Source organism: Triplophysa rosa, linkage group LG1 (assembly GCF_024868665.1).
Source record: "Triplophysa rosa linkage group LG1, Trosa_1v2, whole genome shotgun sequence".
Classification (NCBI taxonomy): Eukaryota; Metazoa; Chordata; class Actinopteri; order Cypriniformes; family Nemacheilidae; genus Triplophysa; species Triplophysa rosa.
The window spans coordinates 25883383-25908353 of NC_079890.1; the positions used below are offsets into that span (position 1 = coordinate 25883383).

The window sequence follows — 24971 nt, forward strand, 5'->3', positions numbered from 1 at the left end:
GCTGATTCATTCAAGAACGAAGCAAGTGACTGGCTGAATCAGGGGTGCCTCACACGTCCTGAAAAGTGAAGCTGGGGGCTCTTTGATGGTCCCCTGGTGGCTGGCTGCAGTAGGCCTACAGGTCATAAACCCCGCCCTCTCCATGTAAACAAATGGGACAGAGGCCAAACTATAAAATCCAATTAGGCTACACTTCAAATATTTTTTTTCTAAAGATGTTTTCTGTTATTTTAGTCAGTTTAATCACGTTGATGTATGTCCAAGTGTTAAAAATAAAAAAGGGGTGCGGTAACATGATTTCTTCATTTACGATTGAGGCATCAGGGAATATGGGCAGGACATTGAAGGGATACTTTTTTACAGTCTATGGGCTGAATTCGTAGTCGTATGCTAAAATGCTCTTGCTACGTTTACCATACGTATTATAGTAGGAGTAGGATTCTGAATTAAACTACTGTTTTATGAATGAGTCAATGAATTATCGAATCATTCAAAAACAGATTCATTCAGCAATGAAACACCACTGTGTGTTGCTCCGAGACACATAGGCCTAATACTGCTGATATTTTCTTTGTTTGCTTTATTTTGTTGACAAAAAGAGACTATATTGAGATTTAGTCTAAAATGTACGTAACTCATACTAAGTTATTGTTTATTGAACTGCTGTATGAAACCAATAGAGTGTTTTCACGATGTGTCATCAATCCGGAAGTTGGCCATGGCGAAAAAATGATTCTTCTTTAGTAATAGCATTACGTTCAGTGCCTCCAAAATGGTCGACTTCCGGATTGATGACGCGTCATGAAAACACATTACAACTTTCAACTGGACCACATGCCAATGTCCAGTCGGCCTTGGTTGCAACAAAGTTGGGAACTACTGATCTGCTGTGATGTCCATTCGGCGTCCAACTTCAAGCCGTACACATCATTTGGAAATTCTAATATATTCTAATAAGATTAGACGCCGCAATCACCACGTCATGAAGTATAGCATATGCCGCGTTCGAGAGAACTCAGATTTAAGAGTTTCCCAACATTAAAACTGGGAAATCTGGCGTGCAAAGTGGAAAATCCGACCTCTGAACTCGGGGCATTTCGATCAGCCCTGAGGCATTTGACGTTCAGTGAGATCAGTGCGGAGCTACATTGTGTGAAACTTATGCTGAGTTCGAGACAACTCGGGTTTCGGATATAATGACGGAAAATATCCAACTTCCGACCTCAATGCTTTCCAGTCAACCACGCGTCACATTCGCATGTTTATGACGTGATGTCACTATGTCTATGAGACGCCGAGAGAATGTAAGAGCATTCTAGGTTATCGTTGGTAACATGCAAGTATACATGACACAGTAGCTTTTAATTTCATCACTCTTCAGGAGGAATGAAGCATCATTTCAATGAGCTGTAAGGGTACCAACAAATTTGAGCACTTCTTAATATTATGAGACACTAGCCAAACACAAACCGGAAGTATGGGGGTAAGGCGCTGTTGTGGCTAGAAGGGGTACAGCTACGGCCGGAAGTGATTAAAAACCTGGCCATAAAATTACAATAAATTACATTAGCTAATGCCTACACCTACCCCAACTCTAAACTTACAATAATAAAAAATAGCATGTTGTCAGCGTGACAAAAATGATGCTGTATTGAAGTGCGCATGCCCAGTGGAGGCTCCTAAAATGCAACCTAATGTATGTATAAACTAACATTAATGCTATCAAACCGGATCAACAGCCGAAACAACTGGGTAATATGACGAAAAACGCGTCATAGTTTTTAAACCCCTCCGTTTTCCTCATCCACACTACAACTCGAAAACTGCGTTTTCAAATGTATCCACTTTCGATTGCGTTTTCGAAAAGATCCGTTTTAGTTGACAAAAACGCCGTCTCAGGCCCTGTCCACACGAACACGGGTTGTTCTGTGCGGTTTATCCACACGCAAACGCAGTACTCGGTCACTCAAACTCCTGCCAGTGTGAATACGTGTACGTGTGGACTAGGCCTCTGTGTGAAAGGCCAAAACGGAGAGAAAAAGATGTCTTTTGCTGCCCGGGTCTAATGCTGCCTTCACGCGCCGTCGGAATTATCGTAAATATAGTTTCCGAGGTAAAAAATTGCATATGAACGCCCTCGATGTCGCGTTTCCCACTGGGAAGTTGGGAAATAATTTTGAAACCCGAGTTCCCGAGATGGGCGGGCCTACACAATCAACATGGCGGATGGGAGAAGGATTTCTCCTGTGACAAATTTGATTTATTAGTTTTTCAGTAATAGCTTCATTGCCCTGACTTGTCGTTAAATTAGTACATATTTACTGCATGTTTTATACACTGCGAAAATAGCATGTATTTCACCAATTGTCCGCAAGCTGACTAGTAAAAATATACGGTAGGATGTACGTTTGAAAACTATACCATACTGTAACATTTTCCCAAGACACACGCATGAATCTGGCATCCTTCTTTCCGACACCTGAACACAACCAGCTCGGAATCAGAAGTGGGAATTATCAAATTTCTAAGAGTAGCCTGTTGAAGGCAGAATTAAGACAGCTATTTCATTCTTACATAAGTAAACCTCTTTTCGTGGTATTTTAATAGTTGCGTAGCCTATTAAAATTCATATGTTAATGTAAATGCTAATATTTCTGCGTTTGGATAAATGCTATAAAACATTGCATTGGTTTAATTAAATAACATAGTATGTATCTGATTTGAATGCAATATGTCTTTTTGGCCACCACGGCATCACCACCCCTCTTTCTGAATTATACAAGTCGTTTGCTCAATGAAAGCCTTATGAAGTGCGAGGAGGATCAGACAGCGCTGCCCCGCCGAGGCGGCGAGGATACAAAAACTCTTTTCTCCGGTTTAGATTCGATAGTAAAGCGTCGTTAATAATCTCTAAGAGACGGTTTTGATTTAGCTTATGATCTGTGGCATGCATGCGTGCGGCATACAGGTCAATCGCGGCAGATGTGTTATGTAAATAATGCACTTGCTTTCGCAGCATTGTGGAAACAGCAAGCCTGAGAGATGCTAACAGAGACTATATCAGCTCTAAATCCATCTGGGCTTTTTAGAGCAATCCGAGAAAGGACGACGTTGAAGTTGCATGGGGCTGTTTTCTTTACATGCGGGTAAGTAGGTTACTATACGGTTTCTACTACCATGCAGTGTACAGAGTTGCGAAAGTATGTTGTTCAACTCTCTTTCAGACACTGTGGTCATAAAACATTGGCTTGTAAAGCAAATAATAGTCATGCTTTTAATGTTTTCCTTGCTTGCCAAATGTCGCTAATATGCTTAAATGTCATGTATTTTATCGTGTTGTTAGTTCTTTTAAAAGATGTGATCATCTGTAGATTACAGGCAGCTATTAAAGTTAGTACTGTATAGTTTAAAAGGTAAATGCCCTGTTAATGCCAAAATATTTATAAATATGATTTAATTTTATATTTTTAAATGTAATAAATATTAAACAAAGAATCAACATATTATTTTCACGGATCTTTGTTTTATAAGCGTGCTGCAACATTTAGGCTTAAAATTGTTTAGTCTTATTTGTATAACCGACTGTGCGCATACTGTTGCAATATAACTGTTTTATCATAGATGTTTAAAACTAGGCTGCTATGGCTGCTTGTTGCCCTAAGTTGCTATCTTGAAAGAGTACACCTGTACACACACACGAGATGCCAAGATCCCACGAGATGTAAAGCTATCATAGTCAACCTTACACACACACAGGGAGGCAGAATTAAATTAACCTTATGATAGGGACTGTAGGGGATAAGCCTTCTTCTTTCTTTCTTTCTTTCTTTCTTTCTTTCTACATTTATGCATTTGGCAGAAGCTTTTATCCAAAGCGACTTACTTTGCATTATCCTATACATTTGTTTGTATGTGCAATCCCCAGGGTTCGAACCCACAACCTTGGCGTTGTTAGCGCCATGCTCTTATCACTGAGCTACAGGAACGCTTTTTTTCAGCATTTCTTTCTGCATTTCCCTTTCTATTTTCAGTTCTCCTACTGCACTGTCCTATTGCTTTCACCACTTCAGATATAAGTGAGGCAGCGTCTGTGCACGAAGGCAGCCCAGAGAAACAGATAGGCAGCGTAACGGAAGTCTATTTTAATTATAAACAAAGAGCGTCTTTGCAATAACTAATCACATATTTAAAAAGTACAATACTAATTTCTCGATAGAAATGCAATCAGAAGTCGCTGGCGTTTAAAAAAAAGTGCTCGGACCTTTTTTGAAAACACGGTTTACGCCATAGGATTATGGATTAATGTGAAACAGATGCTAGTCTGAACACTAGAGGTTACTTAAATAAATAAAAAACTCAAAGGATTGTTATTAGGCCATTTTTGTGGCCTCGAAGTTTTGTTTAATCCATTTAACTACAGTACACACGGAAACTGCGTTTCCCCACGGACCATTATTACTAACGCACAGCCCGCTAAACTCTATTAGGCCCTGTCCCAAAATGCCGCACTTCATGTGGATTTGCGGTCTCCTGGATTTAATTTGCGCATGCTCGCCAAGTCTACGAGTCCGTAGGGTGTCCCTTTTGTCTTTTTAGCGCTCAGAAGTCTGCTCGCGAGCGCCTCCTTTGTGCCCTCGATGCGGTCTTCATGACGCAGACTCTACTGAAGTCCCCTACCCAGGAATCCTTGCGAACGCCCAATCACAGAACGGATGGGAGGAGTGTCGTCGATGTCAGACATTTACGTAAACATGACGGATACATTTTTAAATGTATGTTTTGATAAAATTCAAAATTAATTAATAAATTTGTTACTTATTCACATTATTGCTTATTTATTTTCTATTAAGACAGCTATTCAAGAATAAAAAACTTTTAATGCAGTGCATTTTCTTACTTAAGGTAAGCCATGTTTTATTGTAGATTTATATCTAGTTGTCTCTGGGCTCTGTAAAGATGAACAACACAGCTTCTTTATTATAGAGAAATATTAAATAACAACATGTATGCATATTAAGAAGTGTATACAGAAGAATAGTGTATACAAATAAATAAATATACATAAGCAGTTGCATTTACGTCATGACAAATTAATGCATTACAAACATAAGTATCTATTGCATAATGCTCGGATGGCATGTCAACATATGAAATACTGAACAATAAAAACTCCAGCTCCAGTCCCAAATACTACAATGGGACAACAAGTGTGGTCGACTTCACGCGGTGCTGTGCAGACTGATCTGTGAATGACAACAAAGTACCGCGAGAGTGATTGACAACAAAGCACCGATTACTCTTTCCGGTGTGATGACCTCAAGTCTGTCCCAAAATGCACTCCCGTGTACCCTGGTGGACTCGTGCCTAGTGCCCTATAGGTCTGCACTTCCTGACGTCACCAAGTGTGGACTCGGAGGAGGTCCACAAGACCGGAGTGCGCCATTTGGGACAGGGCCATTTATGTTACAGGGCTCTCAAGTTGAGAAGGGTCTGGCTGCAGATGATGCACTCTCAGCCGCGCATGCGCTCTTCGACACATGCACTCTCAGCCGCACATGCGCACAATACTGTGTACAAACTAACGGCACGATATAAAAGAACGTCCTGTTAAAACCGCCTGAAAATACATGAAAAAGTATTTCACGAAGTGGACTGTAAAATCCTATTTTCAAAAGGTGGAGTTTTTTGCTTTTTAAGAGTACCGTAAAGACTGGAGATTCAGGTCATGGCCAGGATTTATATACAATTACAGCTAATTAACGTTACTACATTATTAAATAAAACTTTTCCATGTATAATATAAAATCATTACATACAATTTTTTTCTTTTTTTTTCTTTTTCAATTTTGTGCTTTGACAAAAGATTCTGAGATGCATGTTGTCCACCACATTCTCTAAAAATACAGAATCAGAAAGAGCTTTATTGCGAAGTATAGGCTATCTGCCCATACAAGAAATTTGTGTTGGTGAAAGAAGCATCCAGTGCACAAAAACAGCAGCACACAGAGTCCATAACACAATACAATACACAGGTTATCTATATATAAAAAAGAATAGAATAAAAATAAGATAAAGAGTGTAAAACTATCTGTGTATATATATTGTATGTACAAAATATGTGCTATATACAGCATAACAAAAAATTTTTACACAAAAATTATATAAAATAGAGTATTATCAGGTGGATATAATTAGTATTACACATCGTTACTATTGCACAATGTTATTAATTGCACAGTGGGTAGAACATTTAACTGTTCCAAGACGTAGATTGCGTGAGGGATGAAACGTTTTTTTGTGTCTGGTTGTTTTGGTGCTTATTGCACTGTAGCGCCGACCAGACAGCAACAGTTCAAAGAGATGATGGCTTGGAGAGATGATGGCTTTTCTTACTCTAGATCAGAGGTGGGGAATCTTGATCCTGGAGGGCCACTGTCCTGCAGAGTTTAGCTCCAACCAGCTCAAACACACGCCTGTCCTGAAGTTTCTAGTAACCCTGAAGACTTTAATGAGCTGGTTCAGGTGTTCAGGATCAAGGTTCCCCACCCCTGCTCTAGATGTATACAGTTCTTGGAGGGTGGACAAGGGCAGCACCAAAATGTCCTGCATAAATGTAAAAACAAATATCAGTGGCTCTACCAGATTGTCTTCTATGAACTCTGCACTGAAGAACCGTTCCAAGGCCTCAGCAGCTTCTTCATCCTCCATGCACAGTATACGAGATAGCTGAAGTGAGACAAAAAGATCCCCAGAATTCTCCAAGCACCACTGACGGGCAGTCTTAAGAACCATCATGACACGCACCTAAGAAACAACAATGCAAAAGAGGATAAGGAAAAATATGCTGAACAATAATGGCTGCAACCCCTCTAACAAAACCTACTTTTCGTGGAGACTGAACCACCTGCTTCTCCGGTGGAAACTCAAGGGTGAAAAGCCTGGTTTTGTCTACCTAAAAAAGCAAATATGAAGTTTGAGCCTGTTACCTTGAGTTCTAGATTTCTTTTAAGGTAACTGGTACTTTTCCTGAGGAGCTGCTACAAAGAAACGTGTACAAGTTACCTGTACGTGGAAAATTAAGGCTCTCCCTGTTAGTGCAAAAAATACATCACAAATTGACCTAGTTTGTCATGACAACATGCCATTTTAACCTTGTGGTTTGGTAGTGTTTGCATGAATGACGTTTTTAGTATGTGTGACAGAGATTGATAGTAAAAAGGAAACAAATTAGTTGGTCATTTTAAGAGACCTGTCTTATTTTCTCTTGTATATTTAGTATTGCTCTTTAATAAAGAAAAAGTATTTATTATCCGAATACCCGATTAAAGGCGGGGTGTCCGATTTCTCTTAGCCGTTATTGATGTTCAAATCACCAAAACAACACCCCTACCCCTATCTTTCGCTTTCGTCAGCGCCCGGCTCGACTAATGTCCGTCTTGTGCACTGTGCACCTTACTGCTGATCGGCTACAAGGTTGTTTTGGTACTCGGCCCGACTTTGTCCAAACGAGCATAATTCGGAGATCAGACACCCCGCCTTTAATCGATGGAAAATCTGTAGAATACTCGATTACTAAAATAATCGATAGCTGCAGCCCTAGATTGTTTACACAGCGCACTGAGTTTCTGTGACTGTGCACAGCTTGTGAAATGATGTAAGCGCTGTTCAGTTTTTGATTGGGTGTCCGTTGCAAAGCGTCTGGATGTATCATTCTACCCCCGCTTCGTTGCACACTGCACACGTTTGGCACCGCAATGCAGGGTTAACCCTGCAAAAGCGGTGCTAATCCTGCTTCGGAGCAGGGTTTCATAACCCTGGGTAAAATGCAGGGATAACCCCGCTTCAAAATTACGATTAAAAGCGCAAAATTAAGTGTGAAACGTTCGTTTACCCGGGGTTAAAATCAGGGTTTAGAATGACCCGGGGGTTAAGCGCAGTGTGAAAAGCCCTAAAGAAATGCACATGATACTGCCAATTCATCTAAATGAAAAACACAAAATTTTAAATTTTAATCTGCACTATGTCTACACCACATTCTTAATGTTTCAATAATTGCAATAGATATTGTTTTTTGTATTCTAGAATTTTCTAAAATTGGCCTATTGAAAATCCTTATATCAATGACCCAAAAGCCTTAATTCTAAAGTTGTGCATATGCGTACTGTAGTGGTCAATGCCCTCCCTCTGAAGAATGTTATTGAGTGAATGACAACACTTCAGTAAAAGTTGACATGCAGTCTGTGATTTGAAGATGGCATGGGATGTGGGCACTGACAGCATCTGGGTGCCTGTCCGCGACTCACTGTCTAAATCACCCTGCACCCTCTGTCTTCCACTTTATCTCATTCTCTTCTCTCTCTTTTAACCCTGCAGATGAGAACATTGCCCTTCTTTGCAAAAAAGAGAATATCAAATTTGGATCTTGCCTGGTCAACCGCTTACAATGTTACTATAGGAAAGACTGTGGCTGGGAGTACATGTTGATGAAATTGATTTGTTCAGGTAAGCAAATTTCTTCATTGCATGAATGTGAAGTTTTGAAGTGTGTGGAAATGTTGGATTTTCATACTTTACAAACAAGTCAACAAGTTACAAACTACAGTTGAAAAAATTATATAACGGAGGCTTCACACAGGCTTGTAATGTTGATGCCAGTTTTATCATGAGGAATAAACAAACAAACAAACAAACTGAACTGTAGGCACCAAGTTGGGGTTGAGACAGAAACCATGGCAACGTGGCTCCAAGTCGTGATTCAACTGGGCTATCTTGACACTCAAGATTGACACTGATTAGTGTTAAAAGTCAGTATTTTTCTCTCTTTACTTTGTCTGGCAGGTTTAATGACCCTCTTGAGTTATAGCACAACACGAATATGTTGAATCATACACGAATTTGACTCAAAATTATACTGTTGCCGTTAATGTCCCTGTAGTGTTTCCCCTAGGTTTACAGCTTTGTGGGCTAAATGATAATAAATAATGTTTAATCAATTGAGCCCATGTTGAATATGGATATTAAAAAAAAAACATCTAATGTTTTACAAGGCCATTTATTTTATATGCTGATAGACACAGTATGTATGAAACAATATTAAAAGAAATACTGACAACAAAATGTAACAACTGAAATGAATTTATCATGAGCAGAAGTACTAACAAGTATTTTTTGTACTTAACAAGTACTTTCCATGCCATTCATACTAGAACTGATTCCAAATAATCTTTCCAATTAAAACATGATTCATTATGAAATGCTCTTAACATGCTGATTATTAATGTTATTAATATTATTAATATCGTTAATGCTAAATGTAGATACAAGACGCTATGGTTTATAATCTTATAATTAAGTCACAAACCTATATAGCAAACAGTAAAATGACTGATAGCTAAAAATACTTTATTAGGCTACTGCTGCATTTTCGTTTACTTGGAACATTAAAGTAAAATTGTCCATTTATTTACCTGCTCTTGGTTTCTGCAGGTCTTTATATGCGACGCGTCTTTGGTGGGAGTGCGCATGATGTGTACAGCTCAGTTATGTAGACGCACTGCTCAATTTAAACTACAGAAATAGTCTGATGTTTTGAATGGTTCATTATGTCTCGCGGTGCGGATGGAACGAAGCCAAGCTGGGTGAAAACCTGACTGGACTGTTGCTTCTTGTCAGGGGCTTGGGACGTGCGTCTTTTCATTACTTGGACTCGGAGCAGGAGAGCGAATGGAGAATTGTAAACGCGCGACCATGTAGGGACTTCTCTTGTGATCTGGCGCTATATAGAAAATAGAAATGAACTTGACCTTCAAGGGGGGCGGGGCGTCACACAAAGGCAGGTGTCTCTCAGGAAAGATCAGTCACTACCCAGACAACCCTAAACAAACAAATTCAATAAGAAATTAGTTTTGCTAGTCTATGCAATATGAGAAGGATTCTTGCTGAATGTTAATGTATGCCCAAAGGGCCCAAACTGTTTGAAAAAAAACGTACTTTTGTTCCTTTCACATTTTTAATCAAAATTGTTTAATCGCTTTGTTATTGCTGTGATTATTATATGACACCACCATAGTGAAACCTGAGGCAGTGTGTGATTATATTACCGTTCTTGCGCTGACAGTATAATCTTGTGGCCATAGTCGCCTTCCAAGCACCATTGTAAGGAACAGACAGTGCTCTCAGCCATGGCGCATTTACGCCATCTACTAATTCGGCCCGACCTTTGGCTAAACTGTTTGCCGATGGAGAAAAATGTATCCACTAACACCTCTGATGTCATAAGGCTTTCAAAGTAACATTGCAGTTGCACTTTTATCTCATTGCATTTACTTTTTTCTTGTCTTCTGTTGTTTTTTAAGCTTGCTTATAAGCTAAAGAGAGCTGTAGAATAAGTGTCTTGCAATATACACACTTTGTCATACCAAGAACACCCTGCATGAATGCATTAACAAACATTTTTCATTCATGGTTTTATTAGAATTCTTTAAAATACATTTTCTTGGGGTAGTAGTGAGCAGTACCTGATAATTTGGGTAATCGCTTTCATAAAATAATAATATGTATGTGTCCTGCTGTAATATTACAATCTTATGTAAAATGCATGCGGAAGCTGGATGGTAGCATGTTTGATTGCTATTGTTTGTATTCACAGCGCAGGTGAGGGATGCCTTATGTGCTCTTAAAACACATAAAACCCTCCTAGTTCACTATGATACATTACTCTTCTATCCAGCACTTTAAATGTCATGGTAGCCCTGGTGGTCCCTGCAGGCAGGTTTTTCTATATCCTCTCTCAGCTTGCACAGCAGAGAAAGAAACAAGATTGATAATAAAGATCGATAAAGGTTTGATTAAATTAACCACAGTGCATACCCTTTGAACTGATATGATGTAAAGAAGTAGTTTACATAAAAATGAAAATTCTCTAATAATTTCTAATTAAAACAATACTTTCAAAGGCGTGGCATCTCATGACACGCATTTCTTAAAGCACACCATTCTTAAAGTCTTTCCACTTATTTGAAATGTTAAGCCGCCAGTTGACTAGCCCTGCTTTAGATTGACTACGGTCTGTTTCACAGGTGAAAAATCTGAGAAGCAAGAGACTCTTCATCTAAGAGAAGAGTTCTCTATCTACTCTCCATTTAATCCCATTTCTTTCTAGAAGCAATTGAGATGTTGAAGAGATCTGTTTGTGTGTGGACATGCGTCTGCGTTACCTCATTCATATTGCACCTGTGCTTTGACCAATTAAAGAGTTAGCTAGTATTGATCAGTCAGTCGCCTGCCGCGTTGCCATTTCCTTTCTTCCTGATGTGACCTTCCATCATGTGCTGTCTCAGCTGGTTAGATCTTTGTGTTGAAGCCAGGTTTGTGACGCTAGCTCTAGCCCACTGGGAATGCCCCTGCTGTGTTTGTGAGATAGTACACTTCCCTGCTGAAAAGACCAGCTTAGACCGGAGTGAATATTCAAAGGGAAAGAAAACTGATTTATTTTGGATTTTGGCTGCTTGTGATTTAGTGCTGATGGTGTTTTAAAAACCCTGAGCATTTAAAAAAGTTATAAAGGGACAGTGCACATTATTTGGGACCAACATTCAAAACATAACACATGGTGCTAGTGTCCAGCAGTGCTGGTCTCTTCAACCAGACCATCATACCCCCGGCAGTATCATTGGCACAGACAACATCAACCATTACAGTTGCTACAGCCCACTCATCCTCCTACACTCATCCCAGAGGAAGGCTAAATAATGGCGGAGAAGACGAGCAAAATTCAAAGAGGTGGAAAATGTTGCCTTTGTTGCTGCATCAGCCCTTTTGATCTATGCGTGGTCGCATCTCTTCTGGTCAGATGGCTCAGCGTGTCATGCTGGCTAAATGTTCTGTCTTCAAACTTGGTGCCCTCTGATATTGACTTTCACGGCTACTTTCAAGTTCATGCAAATCCCAGATGTAGTGAGCCTTTGTTTTGTTTATTTGGAGCGCATTAGCATTTTAATTCCGGAGCGAGAACGACAGCCTCTCCTGCTGCTGCTCTTATAAACGCTTCCAATTAGATGAGCAATGGGCGGCTCTGGGTTTTAGGTTATCAGAGTGAGCTTTATTACAGCCCTCCCCGAGGAAGAGCACCCACGCTGACATACATCCTGGAGTTAGTTGGGCTTTTTCACATCTGTCTGTGTCACCGGTTTGCATCTTAACAGTGTTAGTCCGTCACAGCTCTCCCCTCCACTGGTAACAATGTGCACAAGTTATGTGATCATCGAGAGATTATTAGATGATGTTACTGATGTACATCCAAAGTACTAAACTAAATTTCATATTTTTCATATCACCAGTGTAGTGTTTCACAGACATCACAAAACTTATAATCGTATCCAAATAATCTTTTTTCTCTGTGGAGGAGGTTCGTCCTATAAATCGAAACATTAAACCTCGTAGAAAATGAGACACTACTAAATGCTCATGTGATCTGATACGGTTTTGATTATACAGAATTTCTATCAAATTGTATCCTCCAGCTCCAGCCATCAGACAAAACTGGATATTTTCTGCATTTATTTGATAAATGGATGCAAGATTGCATCCTTTTGCAAGCGTGACAATTTCAGTCTTCAAACGGAGCAACTGTGCATGGGCTATGAATCTATGCATATGAGATATAATGTATATGATATTGAAGGGAGAGTAGTAAGCGGTAGCGGTAGAGTTTTTTTATTATTGCTGTTTTGCAGTATAAAGTATGCTGTTTAAATTAGTGTATGAATAACAAACCATGTGATATATCTTTCAAGTATTGGTTTGATATAAGTTACTAATCGCAACAATTATTAAATATTGTACGTGCACTCAAAATCATTTTGTATACATTCATTTAAAATTATTTATTTAGCACATGCTTTATCCAAAGCAACTTATGATGATGTCAGGTAAATCAGACAAAAGGTTGGTACTAGAAAGCTCATTATAGAGCAATTATAATATTCATCACAAATTTCAGTTTTTTTTTTTGCTCTGTGAGCATCTTTGTAACAGCTGCAGTTTCATCATTCAACATTCCTCAACAACAGCACACTGCAATGCTTTTCTGTCCATTTCAGTCCAGTGCCTGACAGTCAATATCATCCAATAGTGCAGAATCCCTATTCCTGCTATTCAGATGATCTTTATTTAGGTTTCGAGATGGAGATGGAGATGGGTGGATCTTTCCTGATTGAGTCAAACACAGAATAGCAGCTCATGGGTGTCACTTAAACTAGATTAAGCCATAGGGCCAGTGCCTCATCCCATGGGCTTAGCCTGCCAACCATGACAGTGAGAGTGAGATCAAAGAAATTGGCCTCACTATTGCATCCCCTGACCCACTAAAACCCTTGAGGTCTAGATAATACGGGTCCCCAGCATTAATCCACCCTTTGGTTAACTTGCTTGGTATATACGGTATCCAAGACGCAGAGGTTTGTCATCGATGTGCCCTTTGCTCTGGGTTAAATGACATTGGAATGGTTTCTTTAAACAGCTGTCTTTATAGAAGAGAATGCAAGGAAGTGCTGTCATTTTTTTAACTCAACCGCTGTGAGTCATTCTGCCCTGTTTGAGACAGGAATTCTCACAGTATGAGTTGAGTAATGCAGGGTTTTGTTAGAGGCTCTTGCAATAAGATATTATTTGCCAGAGAGCCTTTGTTATTTAACTCATTGTCAGCATGCGCTTCAAAGTGACATGAGAAGCAGCTGGCATTGAATGGGATACAAACAAAGAGCATCACTTTGTATTAAAGACATCCTACTTGTGTTGTGCAGTTTGCACTGAATTTACAGCATTGTGTTGAATTTGCCTGTAGGTGAGGTCAACAAGGTATTCCATGCAAAAAGAGCATTCACATAGCTATTGTGTACTGCATACATAATGCACTAGGGTGATGTTAAAGAAAAATGTGATTTGCGATAATACTTTATGTTTGTAAAATTAATTTAAACTATGTATATCAAATATATTTACAAACAAAAAATTATATACTCTTATATGAAAAAATGCAGTTCTGTACTCCAATGTTTTCATTGTGTGTTTTTCCGAAACTCTTCTTGCAGATCATTATAATGTTCAAGAACAGTACACATGAGAATGGATAGTTGCACTCTCCCTGAAATGAAATTGTTCCTGGATTAGACAGTCGAGCAGGAGGATTTTGACAATAATCCCTTTCACACATACAGTCTTTACTGGTAAATTGCAAGGAAATTGCAGATAACAGATCATGTGTGAACAGGGCCTTTACGGTAAATCGGTACTTCCAATTTTCCAGTAATAGAAGTAGTAACATTACCGGCAAATTCCAGTAAGTAACGATGTGTGAACGAAGAATGAAGATTACCGTTAAGAGCACGTACAACGCATGACATGCTGACTGCTTTGGCCCAATCATAACACTCTGCACTGAAGTTGTTCAAAACAGTGCCAAACACGTTCTCATGTATTCGCCAAACTGCTCACGTCCCTCGTGCACTTTCTGTGTATCTGTATGTATGAACATTACTGTTTCTCCTTGCAGTTTTTTTTCTTGCGTCTCTGCATTTGTCCTCGTAATAGTTCAGGTCAGTTTTAAAGTTCTCCATGTTGTAACGCAAAGTTGGGATGTGTAGAGAAAGAAGTAAAATTAACAGAGAAAAGGACTGACAGTGACACGAAGCAAAAGCTGTTATACTTCCTTCGAGTTTAATAAAGCTGCTTGTGCATCGTCACAGTCATCAGCATACATGCAGATTCAAGCGACAAAACGTAAAAGGTATCCAACTTCGGTCACAGAAACAGAAGCCGGCGGAGCAGTTCTCTCATCTCACGTTAGTCTCCCCCTTCGTCTTGACATGCCGTCTCACGCATGCGCAGATCTTTATTACCGTAAATGCATGAAGTGAGCGTACACTGTCTACCTCGCACGCGAGCAGCGAGAGCAAGTGTCTGACCCAAACATCAACAACATGTTCAAAATCGCCAGTGTTAAAAATGGTAAAATTAACTCTCACAGTGTATACATAAGATTGTGCTGTGTTCGGATATAAAATCACACCCCCACCATATTTTCAAACATAACTCCGGTTGTATTGCAGCTATAAGGAAACTTCCGCATGATGACATTATATTACTGGTATTTTGAGACAGCTGTGTGAACGCTGTTTTACCGGTAAATTAACAGAATGCCATTGCTTGTGTGAACAGCACATTTGTGTGTTTACTATAAATTTACCAGAATGACTTTACCCGTAATTTACCAGCATTGCTGTGTGAAAAGGGCACTTGCTGCTCTCTCTCCATATACTAAATCTGTCTGACAGTTCTCATGGCAGTCCAGCAGTCTGAGGCAGCTGTCTTTACCTCATACATACTGGCTAAGCAAAAACAAAAACGCAGAATTCACACAATGTTTAAAGCAACACAGCTAAGGGAAATCACATCCGTAACAATAACAAGCTTCTTATCTGAGCTATATAATCTGTTACAAATGCTTTATTTGCTTTAATTGTTATACTAGTTTCTCTTATTACAATTCATTGCAGAGTAGTGAAGCCATTTGCAGATTGTTTCTCCAGAAGGGTCATTGGTCAACAAGAGCATCCCAGAAATGCGATGATAAAAATGTTATAAGTAGCTTTATGTCCAGTGTTGGGCAAGTTACTCTGGAAATGTAATTAAATTACTGATTACTCCTTATAAAAGTAATCAAGTTACTGGTCTGAATACTCCTTTTAAAAGTAATTAAGTTACTGGTCTGATTACTTTATTTCAAAAGTAATTAGTTACACTACTTGTTACATTACTCGTTACATTACTACCCCCCACCCCTCAAAAACACAAAATAAACCTCTTTAGCCTTCTCAAGACTAAACTTTATTGGGAAGTGCATACTCTACTCTATCTCATCTTTAATTATTTTAATGCATTTTTTCTGCTTATTCCATACTAAAGCCTGTCATAATTAATCATAATAATTAAACTCTGTGACATTTTAACTTAAAACATTTTTTCATATGTTAACTAGTATTTCTAAACCTGCATACTCCATAATGTAAAAAGTCTCTCCTTAGTTTCTTATAATTTTTTATATATCTTAACTAGTGCTTCTGCATATTTCTATGATGATTTCTTTGTCATTTAACAAATATAACAGCGTTAGAGCAGCAAAAACTAGTCTGACAAAACATAACATGTTGCTAATAGCAGCCTGGCACTCGACAGTAGAAGTTGATTCTTTGCTCTCCGTGCCCGGTGACGTTACTTTCTCCAGAAGTTTAACCGTGCTGTACTGCCCTTTCAGGTTGTTTTCGTGGGAGAGAGGGTTTTGCTTACCTCCACATGACCGACAACGCACAACAATATTCTTGCCTTTGACAGAAATAAACTCAAAATAATGATTGTATTTCCAGCTACAGAACGCATACGTTTCTCTCTCCATGCTGAGTTTGTTTTCGCTGGTAGTATCAAAGATTGTCTTGTGATTGGGAGATGTATGGGTCTGTAATACTTACAATTGGAGCATAAAGGCTAACATCGATCACGAGAGGCACCTCAGCCAATCATATCCGGTGCTTACTTTTCCTTTGTATGACATGTGGGAGAGGGGGTGTATCCTAAAACTGAGCCGAAAGCTGATTGGTTGCCCCCACGTGTGTACTGTCCAATCAATGGCATTTTTTTAACTCTATTGACAAATGGATAAAGAAAAGCATTTGGCAAATGCTTTTTTAAAAAGCGATTTAAAATGTGCTTTTAAACTATATACAATAAACTTTTTGTTTTATTTGTCTACATTTTAAAACATGAATTAAATCAGCAGTTTTAAATGTAGGCTATCTATTTATATATATTTTTTAATTTTGTGTTTTATTGTTCAATTAAACTACATTTTAAAACACAAATTAAATAAACCATCTATAAAAACCCTAATAATTTTTCAATTTAAAAAGTGAGTTATTTGTTTACATTTTTATGTTTTAATTATTAAATTTGTCAATTGATTCTTCATTTTATTTCTAAACACTATCGGTCCTCCATACATTTTGGCATCTTTGAACAGACTCCAAACATATGTTTATAAATACTGTGTGTATAGTGTATACATACAGCAGCTATGTTTACATACATCAAATTTGTAGGTATGTGTTTAGTTAAAATGATCATTTTTTGATCTACTAACAATATTTCTACCACATTGCAAATACAAATATTCTTTCTATTTGTAAAAACAGGTCAAAATAACAGAAATGATGCTCTGTATTTTTTTCAGACCTCAAATACTGCGAAGAAAACAAGTTCATATTCACTTTTAAGCAATGTAATAGTAATACTTGTACATGTATTTATTTTTTATGTGATATCCTCGATTTTTATCCCAGTTTTCATGTGTCTTGTCATGCTGTCAGTCTTTCACATTGCTGTTGGATGACTTTATGTCACTATTGAGGTTTGATTTTGTTGAAATTCAACAGACGATATAGTCTGTGACATTGAGTCCTTGATGCCACAGCAAAGACATTGGTGTTGTTTTATTTCATCACTCATTGAACTTCTGCTTTTAAATGCATTACGCACACACACACACACACACACACACACACACACACACACACACACACACACACACACACACACACACACACACACACACACACACACACACACACACACGCGCACACACACACACAAGCAGAGGGAATTAATAGTATATATAGTAGTAGCTATTCGCTGTTATTTACCTCCTCACTGCACAGTTGTTTTTAAATCTTAGCTTTGTTGTCTGGCTAAATAATGAGATTATGATTTGTGAATATAAAGCGACACATTCAGAATCATAATCTGTACCCCATATAGGCTTTATTATTAGATGAGCTAGAATGAGCGAAGACTTAAGCCTCTCTCTCTACGATTCAGTATGACCTAGAATGCTGCATCTCTCTGACCCACATCCAATTCACTACAGACTCCAGCGTGTACTGTACAGCAGTCTCTTTCACCTCTATTATACTAGAAATAAATGGCTTTGAATCTCCATTAGAAAACTCACTGTGACATGCTGCGTTCCTCCCTGAAATGCAAAGCGAAAGCAATGTTATAGCATGGTTTCAACATAACAGTGTGACAGATTTTTGTGTGTAGTAGTAGCAGAGGTAACACGCTACATTTACTTAGGTACATTTACTTGAGCAACATTTTGGAAAATATATACTTTTAAAGTAAAATTAAAAGTGGGCAATTTTACTCTTACTTAAGTATATTTCTAATAGAAAATCTGTACTTTTACTTTGTTACAGTGACGTTCATTCGTTCCTTCATTTTAAAATATGCATTTTAAAATGCGCCGTTTATTTCAAGGTTGTCGTCTCTTTTTACTGGGACATTCCCGAGTGATTGATTCCTTTGAGTCGATTCTTTTGAAAGCATTAATTGAATAATGGGCAAGCCGTCTGAATAGGTTGACCAATCAGTTCAAATGATTTGTTCAGTTCGCAGCACGATCTGAAGCGGCGGGTTACTCAGTCCTCGTAGTGGGAAACATTAGAACACGCTGACCACAAAGACCTATGAATGAAGTGGATATCAATCTATATCTATCAAACCAAAACTGCAAATGCGTCATATTGTTTGCTAGCAATGATAAATAGGGATGCACCGAATGTTCGGCCACCGAAAATGTTCGGCCGAAAATAGCAAAAAACGCAAGTTCGGCGTTCGGCCTAATATGTGAAATGGCCGAATAAATTTTACCGAACATGACTCGTGTAAATTTTACCGAACATGACTCGAGATACGATGAAGCAGCAACCAGCAGAGAGAGAGAGAGAGAGCCGCACGGAAGTAAATTTCCGAATGAAAGCGTCTTTACCGGTCGGTAACTTTACTTCAGACGCGCGCAAGCGGGCTGTCTGACAGTAGCCCCACCGCTCGCGACATCCTTTGACATCATACAGTCGTCACGTGCACAGTTCCCTGTACTAAACAACTTGTCAAAGTATGTTCTGTGCACCTTCTGAGAGAACAGTCAGCTTTTATGGGCGGAGTTTGGAGGAGAGACGTGAACTGAAATGGTTGTCAGTCAGAATCAGTCAGAATTGCTTGCATTGGATGTTTTTTTTTTCTCAAATCATTTTGCAATGTAGCCTATAATAATCCAACAGTTTTAGTTTATTCATATTTTTATCTTATAGGCCTAATGTGGAATGACAGTTTTTAATGAACTGTTTTGTTGTAGGGGTACAGAGTAACTTACATTACATTCTTTTAGCAGTCAGTTATAGGCCTAATTAATATAGGCTATTCACAGGAATTTACTTTGTTTTGCTCAATTTTATATTAAGTTGTATTGTATTTTATTGAAAAGCAAGACAAATTATAAAAAGCACATTTTGACTATTCAGTTTGTGCAATAGTGAAAAAAATAGCTGAAGAAATGCAAAAAAACATGTTCGGTGTTCGGTATTATTCGGCCTTCGGCCAAGTGTTTCACATCATGTCCGGCTTCGGCCAAGAATTTTCGTTTCGGTGCACCCCTAATGATAAATGCCCATCATGTGCGTGCGCCCTGTTCGTCAAACACAGCAACAGAAGCGCGACCTGGTAGACACAGAGACATGGGCTTGCAGAAATATACATTTGAAGAACAGAAGGAAGAAAACTTGCTGATGGGCGTGTGGTTCACAGTTTACTGTATGTTAACAAGTAAGAGCTTTTCACAACACACATATGTGACACAACTAGGGATGTAACGGTATCAACATTTTACGATACGATAGTACCTTGATATGAAGACTACGATACGATATTTATTGAATTTTATGCAGGAAAAAAACAAAACAAATGAAGTTTGTTACCTTTTCACCCGTCACCTTTTCTCCTTTCTCGTTTCTTGTCACGGGAAAACCGAAATGCTTCCACACATCTGATTTATATTTCGCTTTAGCTTTAACAATTTGTAAATCCGTTTCTATGCCACTAGCGGCATCCGCCATTTTCACTCAACTTGATCTGTAGCGGGCGGTAGCAGAGCGCAGAGGATGATGGGCACGCATAGGTTGATGGGAATTGTAGTTCCCGCTTCCCTCAACTCGCTCCATTTGGCTGAAAAAAACTACACTTTGCCTGGAAGATCTATCGTCATGCGACCACGATAACATCGAAAAAAATGCTATCTCGATACTTTGATATTTACAATACCATTACATCCCTAGACACAACGTGAGAAAACATGAGTTTTGTCTAAAATCAGTTTGTATTTCATATAAGAGAGCACTGCAGATGTTCTAGATCATCATAGGAAATGCTCTTAGTTTAGTTAAATGCATTTTAAACGGCAAACTCTGCAGGTTCACTTTAGTTTGACACGGTCTATTATTCTAAATAAGTTGTGTAAACTACATTGACATCAGGACTAGATGAAATTTACAGAAATGCTTGTCTCTTCTGTGTTTGTCTATTCTTTAGTCTCTCTAGTATATTGCAAAGATATCTGCTTATGATGATAATAATAATTAAAAATATTGATTAATATAAATATATTGGCTTTAATATTAATTTTATGGATCGTATATAATCAGATACAAAGTAACTAGTAACTAGCTACTAGAGTAGTTTTTTCATTGCATACTTTTTACTTTTACTCGAGTAATTTTTTAAATAGTGACTTTTACTTTTACTTGAGTAACAATTTCTCTAGTTACTTGTACTTTTACTAGATTTTGGCTACTCCACCCACCTCTGAGTAGTAGTTGGTGGTTCTAGAAGCTCAGATGGCATTGCATGATGTTTGCAATACCAATGACCTTGGTGGAACACGCAATTGATTAACTGCATGCCTTAAATGCACTATAAATCCCTTTGGATTAAAGTTACGCCCAAATGCATCAATGCTTCTTTTTTTACCCTGATTTCTGCATGCATTTTTCTATTTTACTGCCCCACTGCTTCAAAGTGTCTTGCTCTCTGGTCAGCAGCTGTTGTCCAGTCAGATGCTGCTGGATGTGACCTTGAGCTGCAGAAGCCTACCGTTTTGTTAAGTTGATCCGGGGTGTTTAGAGCGTGTCCAGTGTGGTGACAGACAGACCACCCCAGTAACAAACCTCATCAAACAGGGCCAGACAGTGACACAATGTTCCCAGAGATTGCCTTTAGCACAGGCAGCGTACAGGAGCAAACATCACCGCCACAATCAGATCCATTATCCCCCATCCGTCACAGAGCAAACACCCAGCATCCGTTACAGGCCCGCAGGATCACCGCTGACTCCTCTGCTTGGATGCAGACGCACACACACACGCTTCTAAAGGCCTGCAGGGTAATTATTATGAATACATTACGCCAGCTGTGCTAGAACAGCTCATCCAAACTGTTGTGTGGGTGTTGTGCCTCTGTGTGCCGTAGAGGCAATACAGCAGTGTTATGAAGAAATATATTATAAGATAATGAAATTTTTAACGGCGGTATATGAGGTTTTGCCAGGTGGGGTTGTGATGAGTGTGCTCTGTAAAACCTTGATGTAGTTTTGCAGCAGGTTTGCCAGTTATTTACTGTAGATTTAATTACTTTCCTATTAGTACTGTTTAAACTTTAATTTCACCAAAATTAAAACTCTTTGACTTTTGAGATTCAAAATGAACAAGGAGAGACTGGCATTAGCACAGCAACACTGGAAAAAATTAAATTCTTAATAATTAAAATACATTTTAGCAAAAATAGTTGAAACTTCTTAAATTCCGATACATTTACATAACAAGAAAAGTGACCTAAGATATTTAGTCTTGTTTCATGAAAGAAAATAAGAAATAGATACGTTTATGTTCGAAACAAAATTGTAAATTAAATCTACAGTAAATTACAGCAAACCTGCTGCAAAACTACTGCAACGTTTTACAGTGTGGGTTTTGAAAAATATGTTGAGACATCAGTGAATGAACACTTTAAACATGAATTACATTTACATTTGGTCATTTAGCAGACGCTTTTATCCAAAGCGACTTACAGATGAGGGAAACAATGGAAGCAATTGGAACAACAAAAGGCATAAGTGCAATAAAAAAAAATGGCTGTTTTGTTCTGCGAAATATTGCATTTAGTGCAAATAAAATTATTTTATACATGTAGAACATGTGCAATCTTCTTGATTTTTAGAGGTTATATTCAAGTTTTAATATACTTTTATCCAAAGTGACTTGGAAGTAGTGCTAAGTACTGAGCTAACGTCAGTTCTGACCCAAGTCGCTGCTAAATGAAGACAGTAACATCCTATAGTGAGTGGAAGGACAATGTAACAGCGCTGCATCGGGAATACAAAAACACATTTCGTAAGGGACCTGAATTTCTGGGGTAAAAGGTCAGCTGTGAGAAGTTTTACTCCTTTTTACAGTTAGATTGAAATGCTGTTTTGTACTGTTGAGTATTGCAGTATATTCTAAAAACTCTGATCTTTTCATTCAAAACATTAATTTACAGTAGGTAGATATTTTTTCCCCCACAAAATTAAGAGACCATTCCAATTTTTCATTTAAGTAGCATTTTAGGTGTATTGTGGCCAATCCAGTCCAGTGTCTGTTAAATGTCATTATTACACGGCTCATTGGAATGCTTGATTCTGAAATAAGCCCCTTCAGTGTGATACACACTGATCACACTGCCAGGGGGTTATTTCTGCGATAACAACCGGCTGCCTTCCCTTCATCCCTTATCATCCCTTACATAAAATCAAACCTCAAGAGTGACAAAGTCATCCAACAGCTATGTGAAAGACTGACCATATGACAAGACACATGAAAACTGTGAGAAATAATCAATGTTATCACATAAAAAATAAATTTGGAACTTTTCCTAAATACATGTACAAATATTATTGTTGTATTGCTGAATATGAACTTGTTTTCTCTGCAGTATTTGAGGTCTGAAAAAATACAGAGCATTAAAAAATCTGCTTCTCCAGTTTTCATTTTCTGCAAATGAATGCAAATAGAAACAATCTTTTTATTTGAAATTTGGGAGAAATATTGTTAGTTCACCAAATGAAACAAAAATTATAATTTTACCTAAAGACATACCTAAAATGATAAAGTCTATAATGAAAAAAATAAAAATAATTTTGAGATGGTCTTTTATTTTTGTAAGATCTGTAGCTGTATATATATTGTGCTTGTAAATAGTACAGGTCTACAAATGTAGGTGTTTGTCTTAATTTTAAAGATAAAAAGACGAAGGCATTGAGAGTTCAAAGCAAGAAAGTCTTGTCTTGATTTAAAAGAAAACCAAAAGAGCCTGTTGTTGATGACTGGATCGATGGCTGTTCATTGGAGCAGTCCCCTTCAGCTTTATGAGAATGGATTGTGTGTTCCTCACAGCGTTGTCTGTCTAGCTCGTGACCTTGTCACTAGCCTCTTTGCTTTATGTCCTATCTTGTCAGGTTTACCTGCGGTCCATCACAGAAACCAGAGAAGATCTGTGATATAACAGGCATTTTTACTCATCTCTTGTGTCCTTTTATTGTTTAAAAGATCAATTACACTAAATAAGTCTGTAAAATACTTGCTGGAGTATTATTTGGCATAATTTATACTTTCTTAACACTGAAGTAGGCTACCACTAAAACCTTTTTTGCAAGACGTAAACAATAGTGGTCCAGACTTTTTGTTTAATAAATGTGTTTTACATTTCGATTCAGTTCTAAATGGTTTTTTTTTTGCAAAAAAAGGTAAAACAGGAAATGCTTCTGGTCCAGTTTACATCTTGCAAAATGGTCTGTATTTTATGGTTGCATACTTTGCATACTAAAAACAATCCTACAACCAGTGTCTCTAAATGTGCCAGTACGTTGAAAAAATAACCAGTTTAGCTAAAATGCACATGTTGTTGCAAAACGCATTTTAAAAATAAGCCAAACAAAATGTATTCTATAATTAGGGCTAATACTTCAGATGACGTTATGCTATTAAGTGCCTTGAAGACTTTTCCAATCAGTGCAGCTCATACTCTTTTATTTGGGTCAATTGGAGATTAAAAAATGTGCAGAGGCTTGCATTATCTGTCACACACTTCCCAGCTGGATCTCTGAGGACCCAGAAGTGAGAATGAGTAAAAGGTTGTGTAAACTTTTAAAGACTCTGACAGATGGCATATCTCATGAGGGTTGAGGAGCTTGTATGAGGCAAATTGTCTTGTAGGCGTATGTGGTACTCCTTCATACAGTATATCATGTGGCAATTCTCAGAGATGTGTTTTATGTATGTGGCTTCTGGTTGTTTGGTTTCAGAACTAGTTTTCATTGTAGTGTGTTTTAAATATGGATAGGTCTGGATGACCACTAACTAGTCAATTAGTGAAGTCAAGTAGTTTTTGTGGGTTCAATATTTACGCAGAGCTGCTTTTATTTGGATTAAAAGACAACTTGTGTGAGAGTATTTTGTCATTTACTTTTATGGATCCAGCATAAATATGCTTTTACAAAGGGACTTTAAGTGCTTCCAAGCATTTAGGTGTAGCTCAGTTGGAAGAGTAGTGCTTTGGCAGTTTTATTAGTATGTGTGTTCCCTGGAAATCAATGAATAAAAGAATCATTGCAAATCACATTTTAGTAGCATTATTATGTTCCTGAGCTTTTCAGGAAAGAAGATTTTAATTCATTCTGTGTGTTCCTTTTTGTTTTATGTGTTATTGGTTGTGTGGGTAGGAGTGACCTTCTTTCCACACTTTTCATCCTTGTTGCTGAGAGATCTAAATCAAGTATGCATGTTTCTGTAAGTGCTGCTTATTTACAGCATACAGTAACTGCATAGATAGGCTGGGAAAATGTGGCAAAGGATTTTTTTTTTAATAAAACTAAAGTATTCATTAAATCTAGCTTTTTGTACAATATCTCTAAAGAGCTTTTTATAATTCCATTCATCCTCATCCCAGAATACATTGAACTGTATTAACATCAAAACATCAGTTACAGCATTAGACTA

General features: G+C 38.1%; 1 protein-coding gene across 1 annotated transcript in view; it reads left to right on the plus strand.

Annotated features, from left to right (window-relative positions):
- The first annotated feature begins 2780 nt into the window (after positions 1 to 2780).
- bean1 (brain expressed, associated with NEDD4, 1) overlaps positions 2781 to 24971 on the plus strand; it is a 58349-nt gene continuing 36158 nt past the window's right edge. The window contains exons 1-2 of the mRNA XM_057346666.1: positions 2781 to 3146; positions 8374 to 8502. Coding sequence (XP_057202649.1) covers positions 3122 to 3146; positions 8374 to 8502 — 154 coding nt within the window. The 5' untranslated portion in view covers positions 2781 to 3121. The remainder of the gene's footprint in view (positions 3147 to 8373; positions 8503 to 24971) is intronic.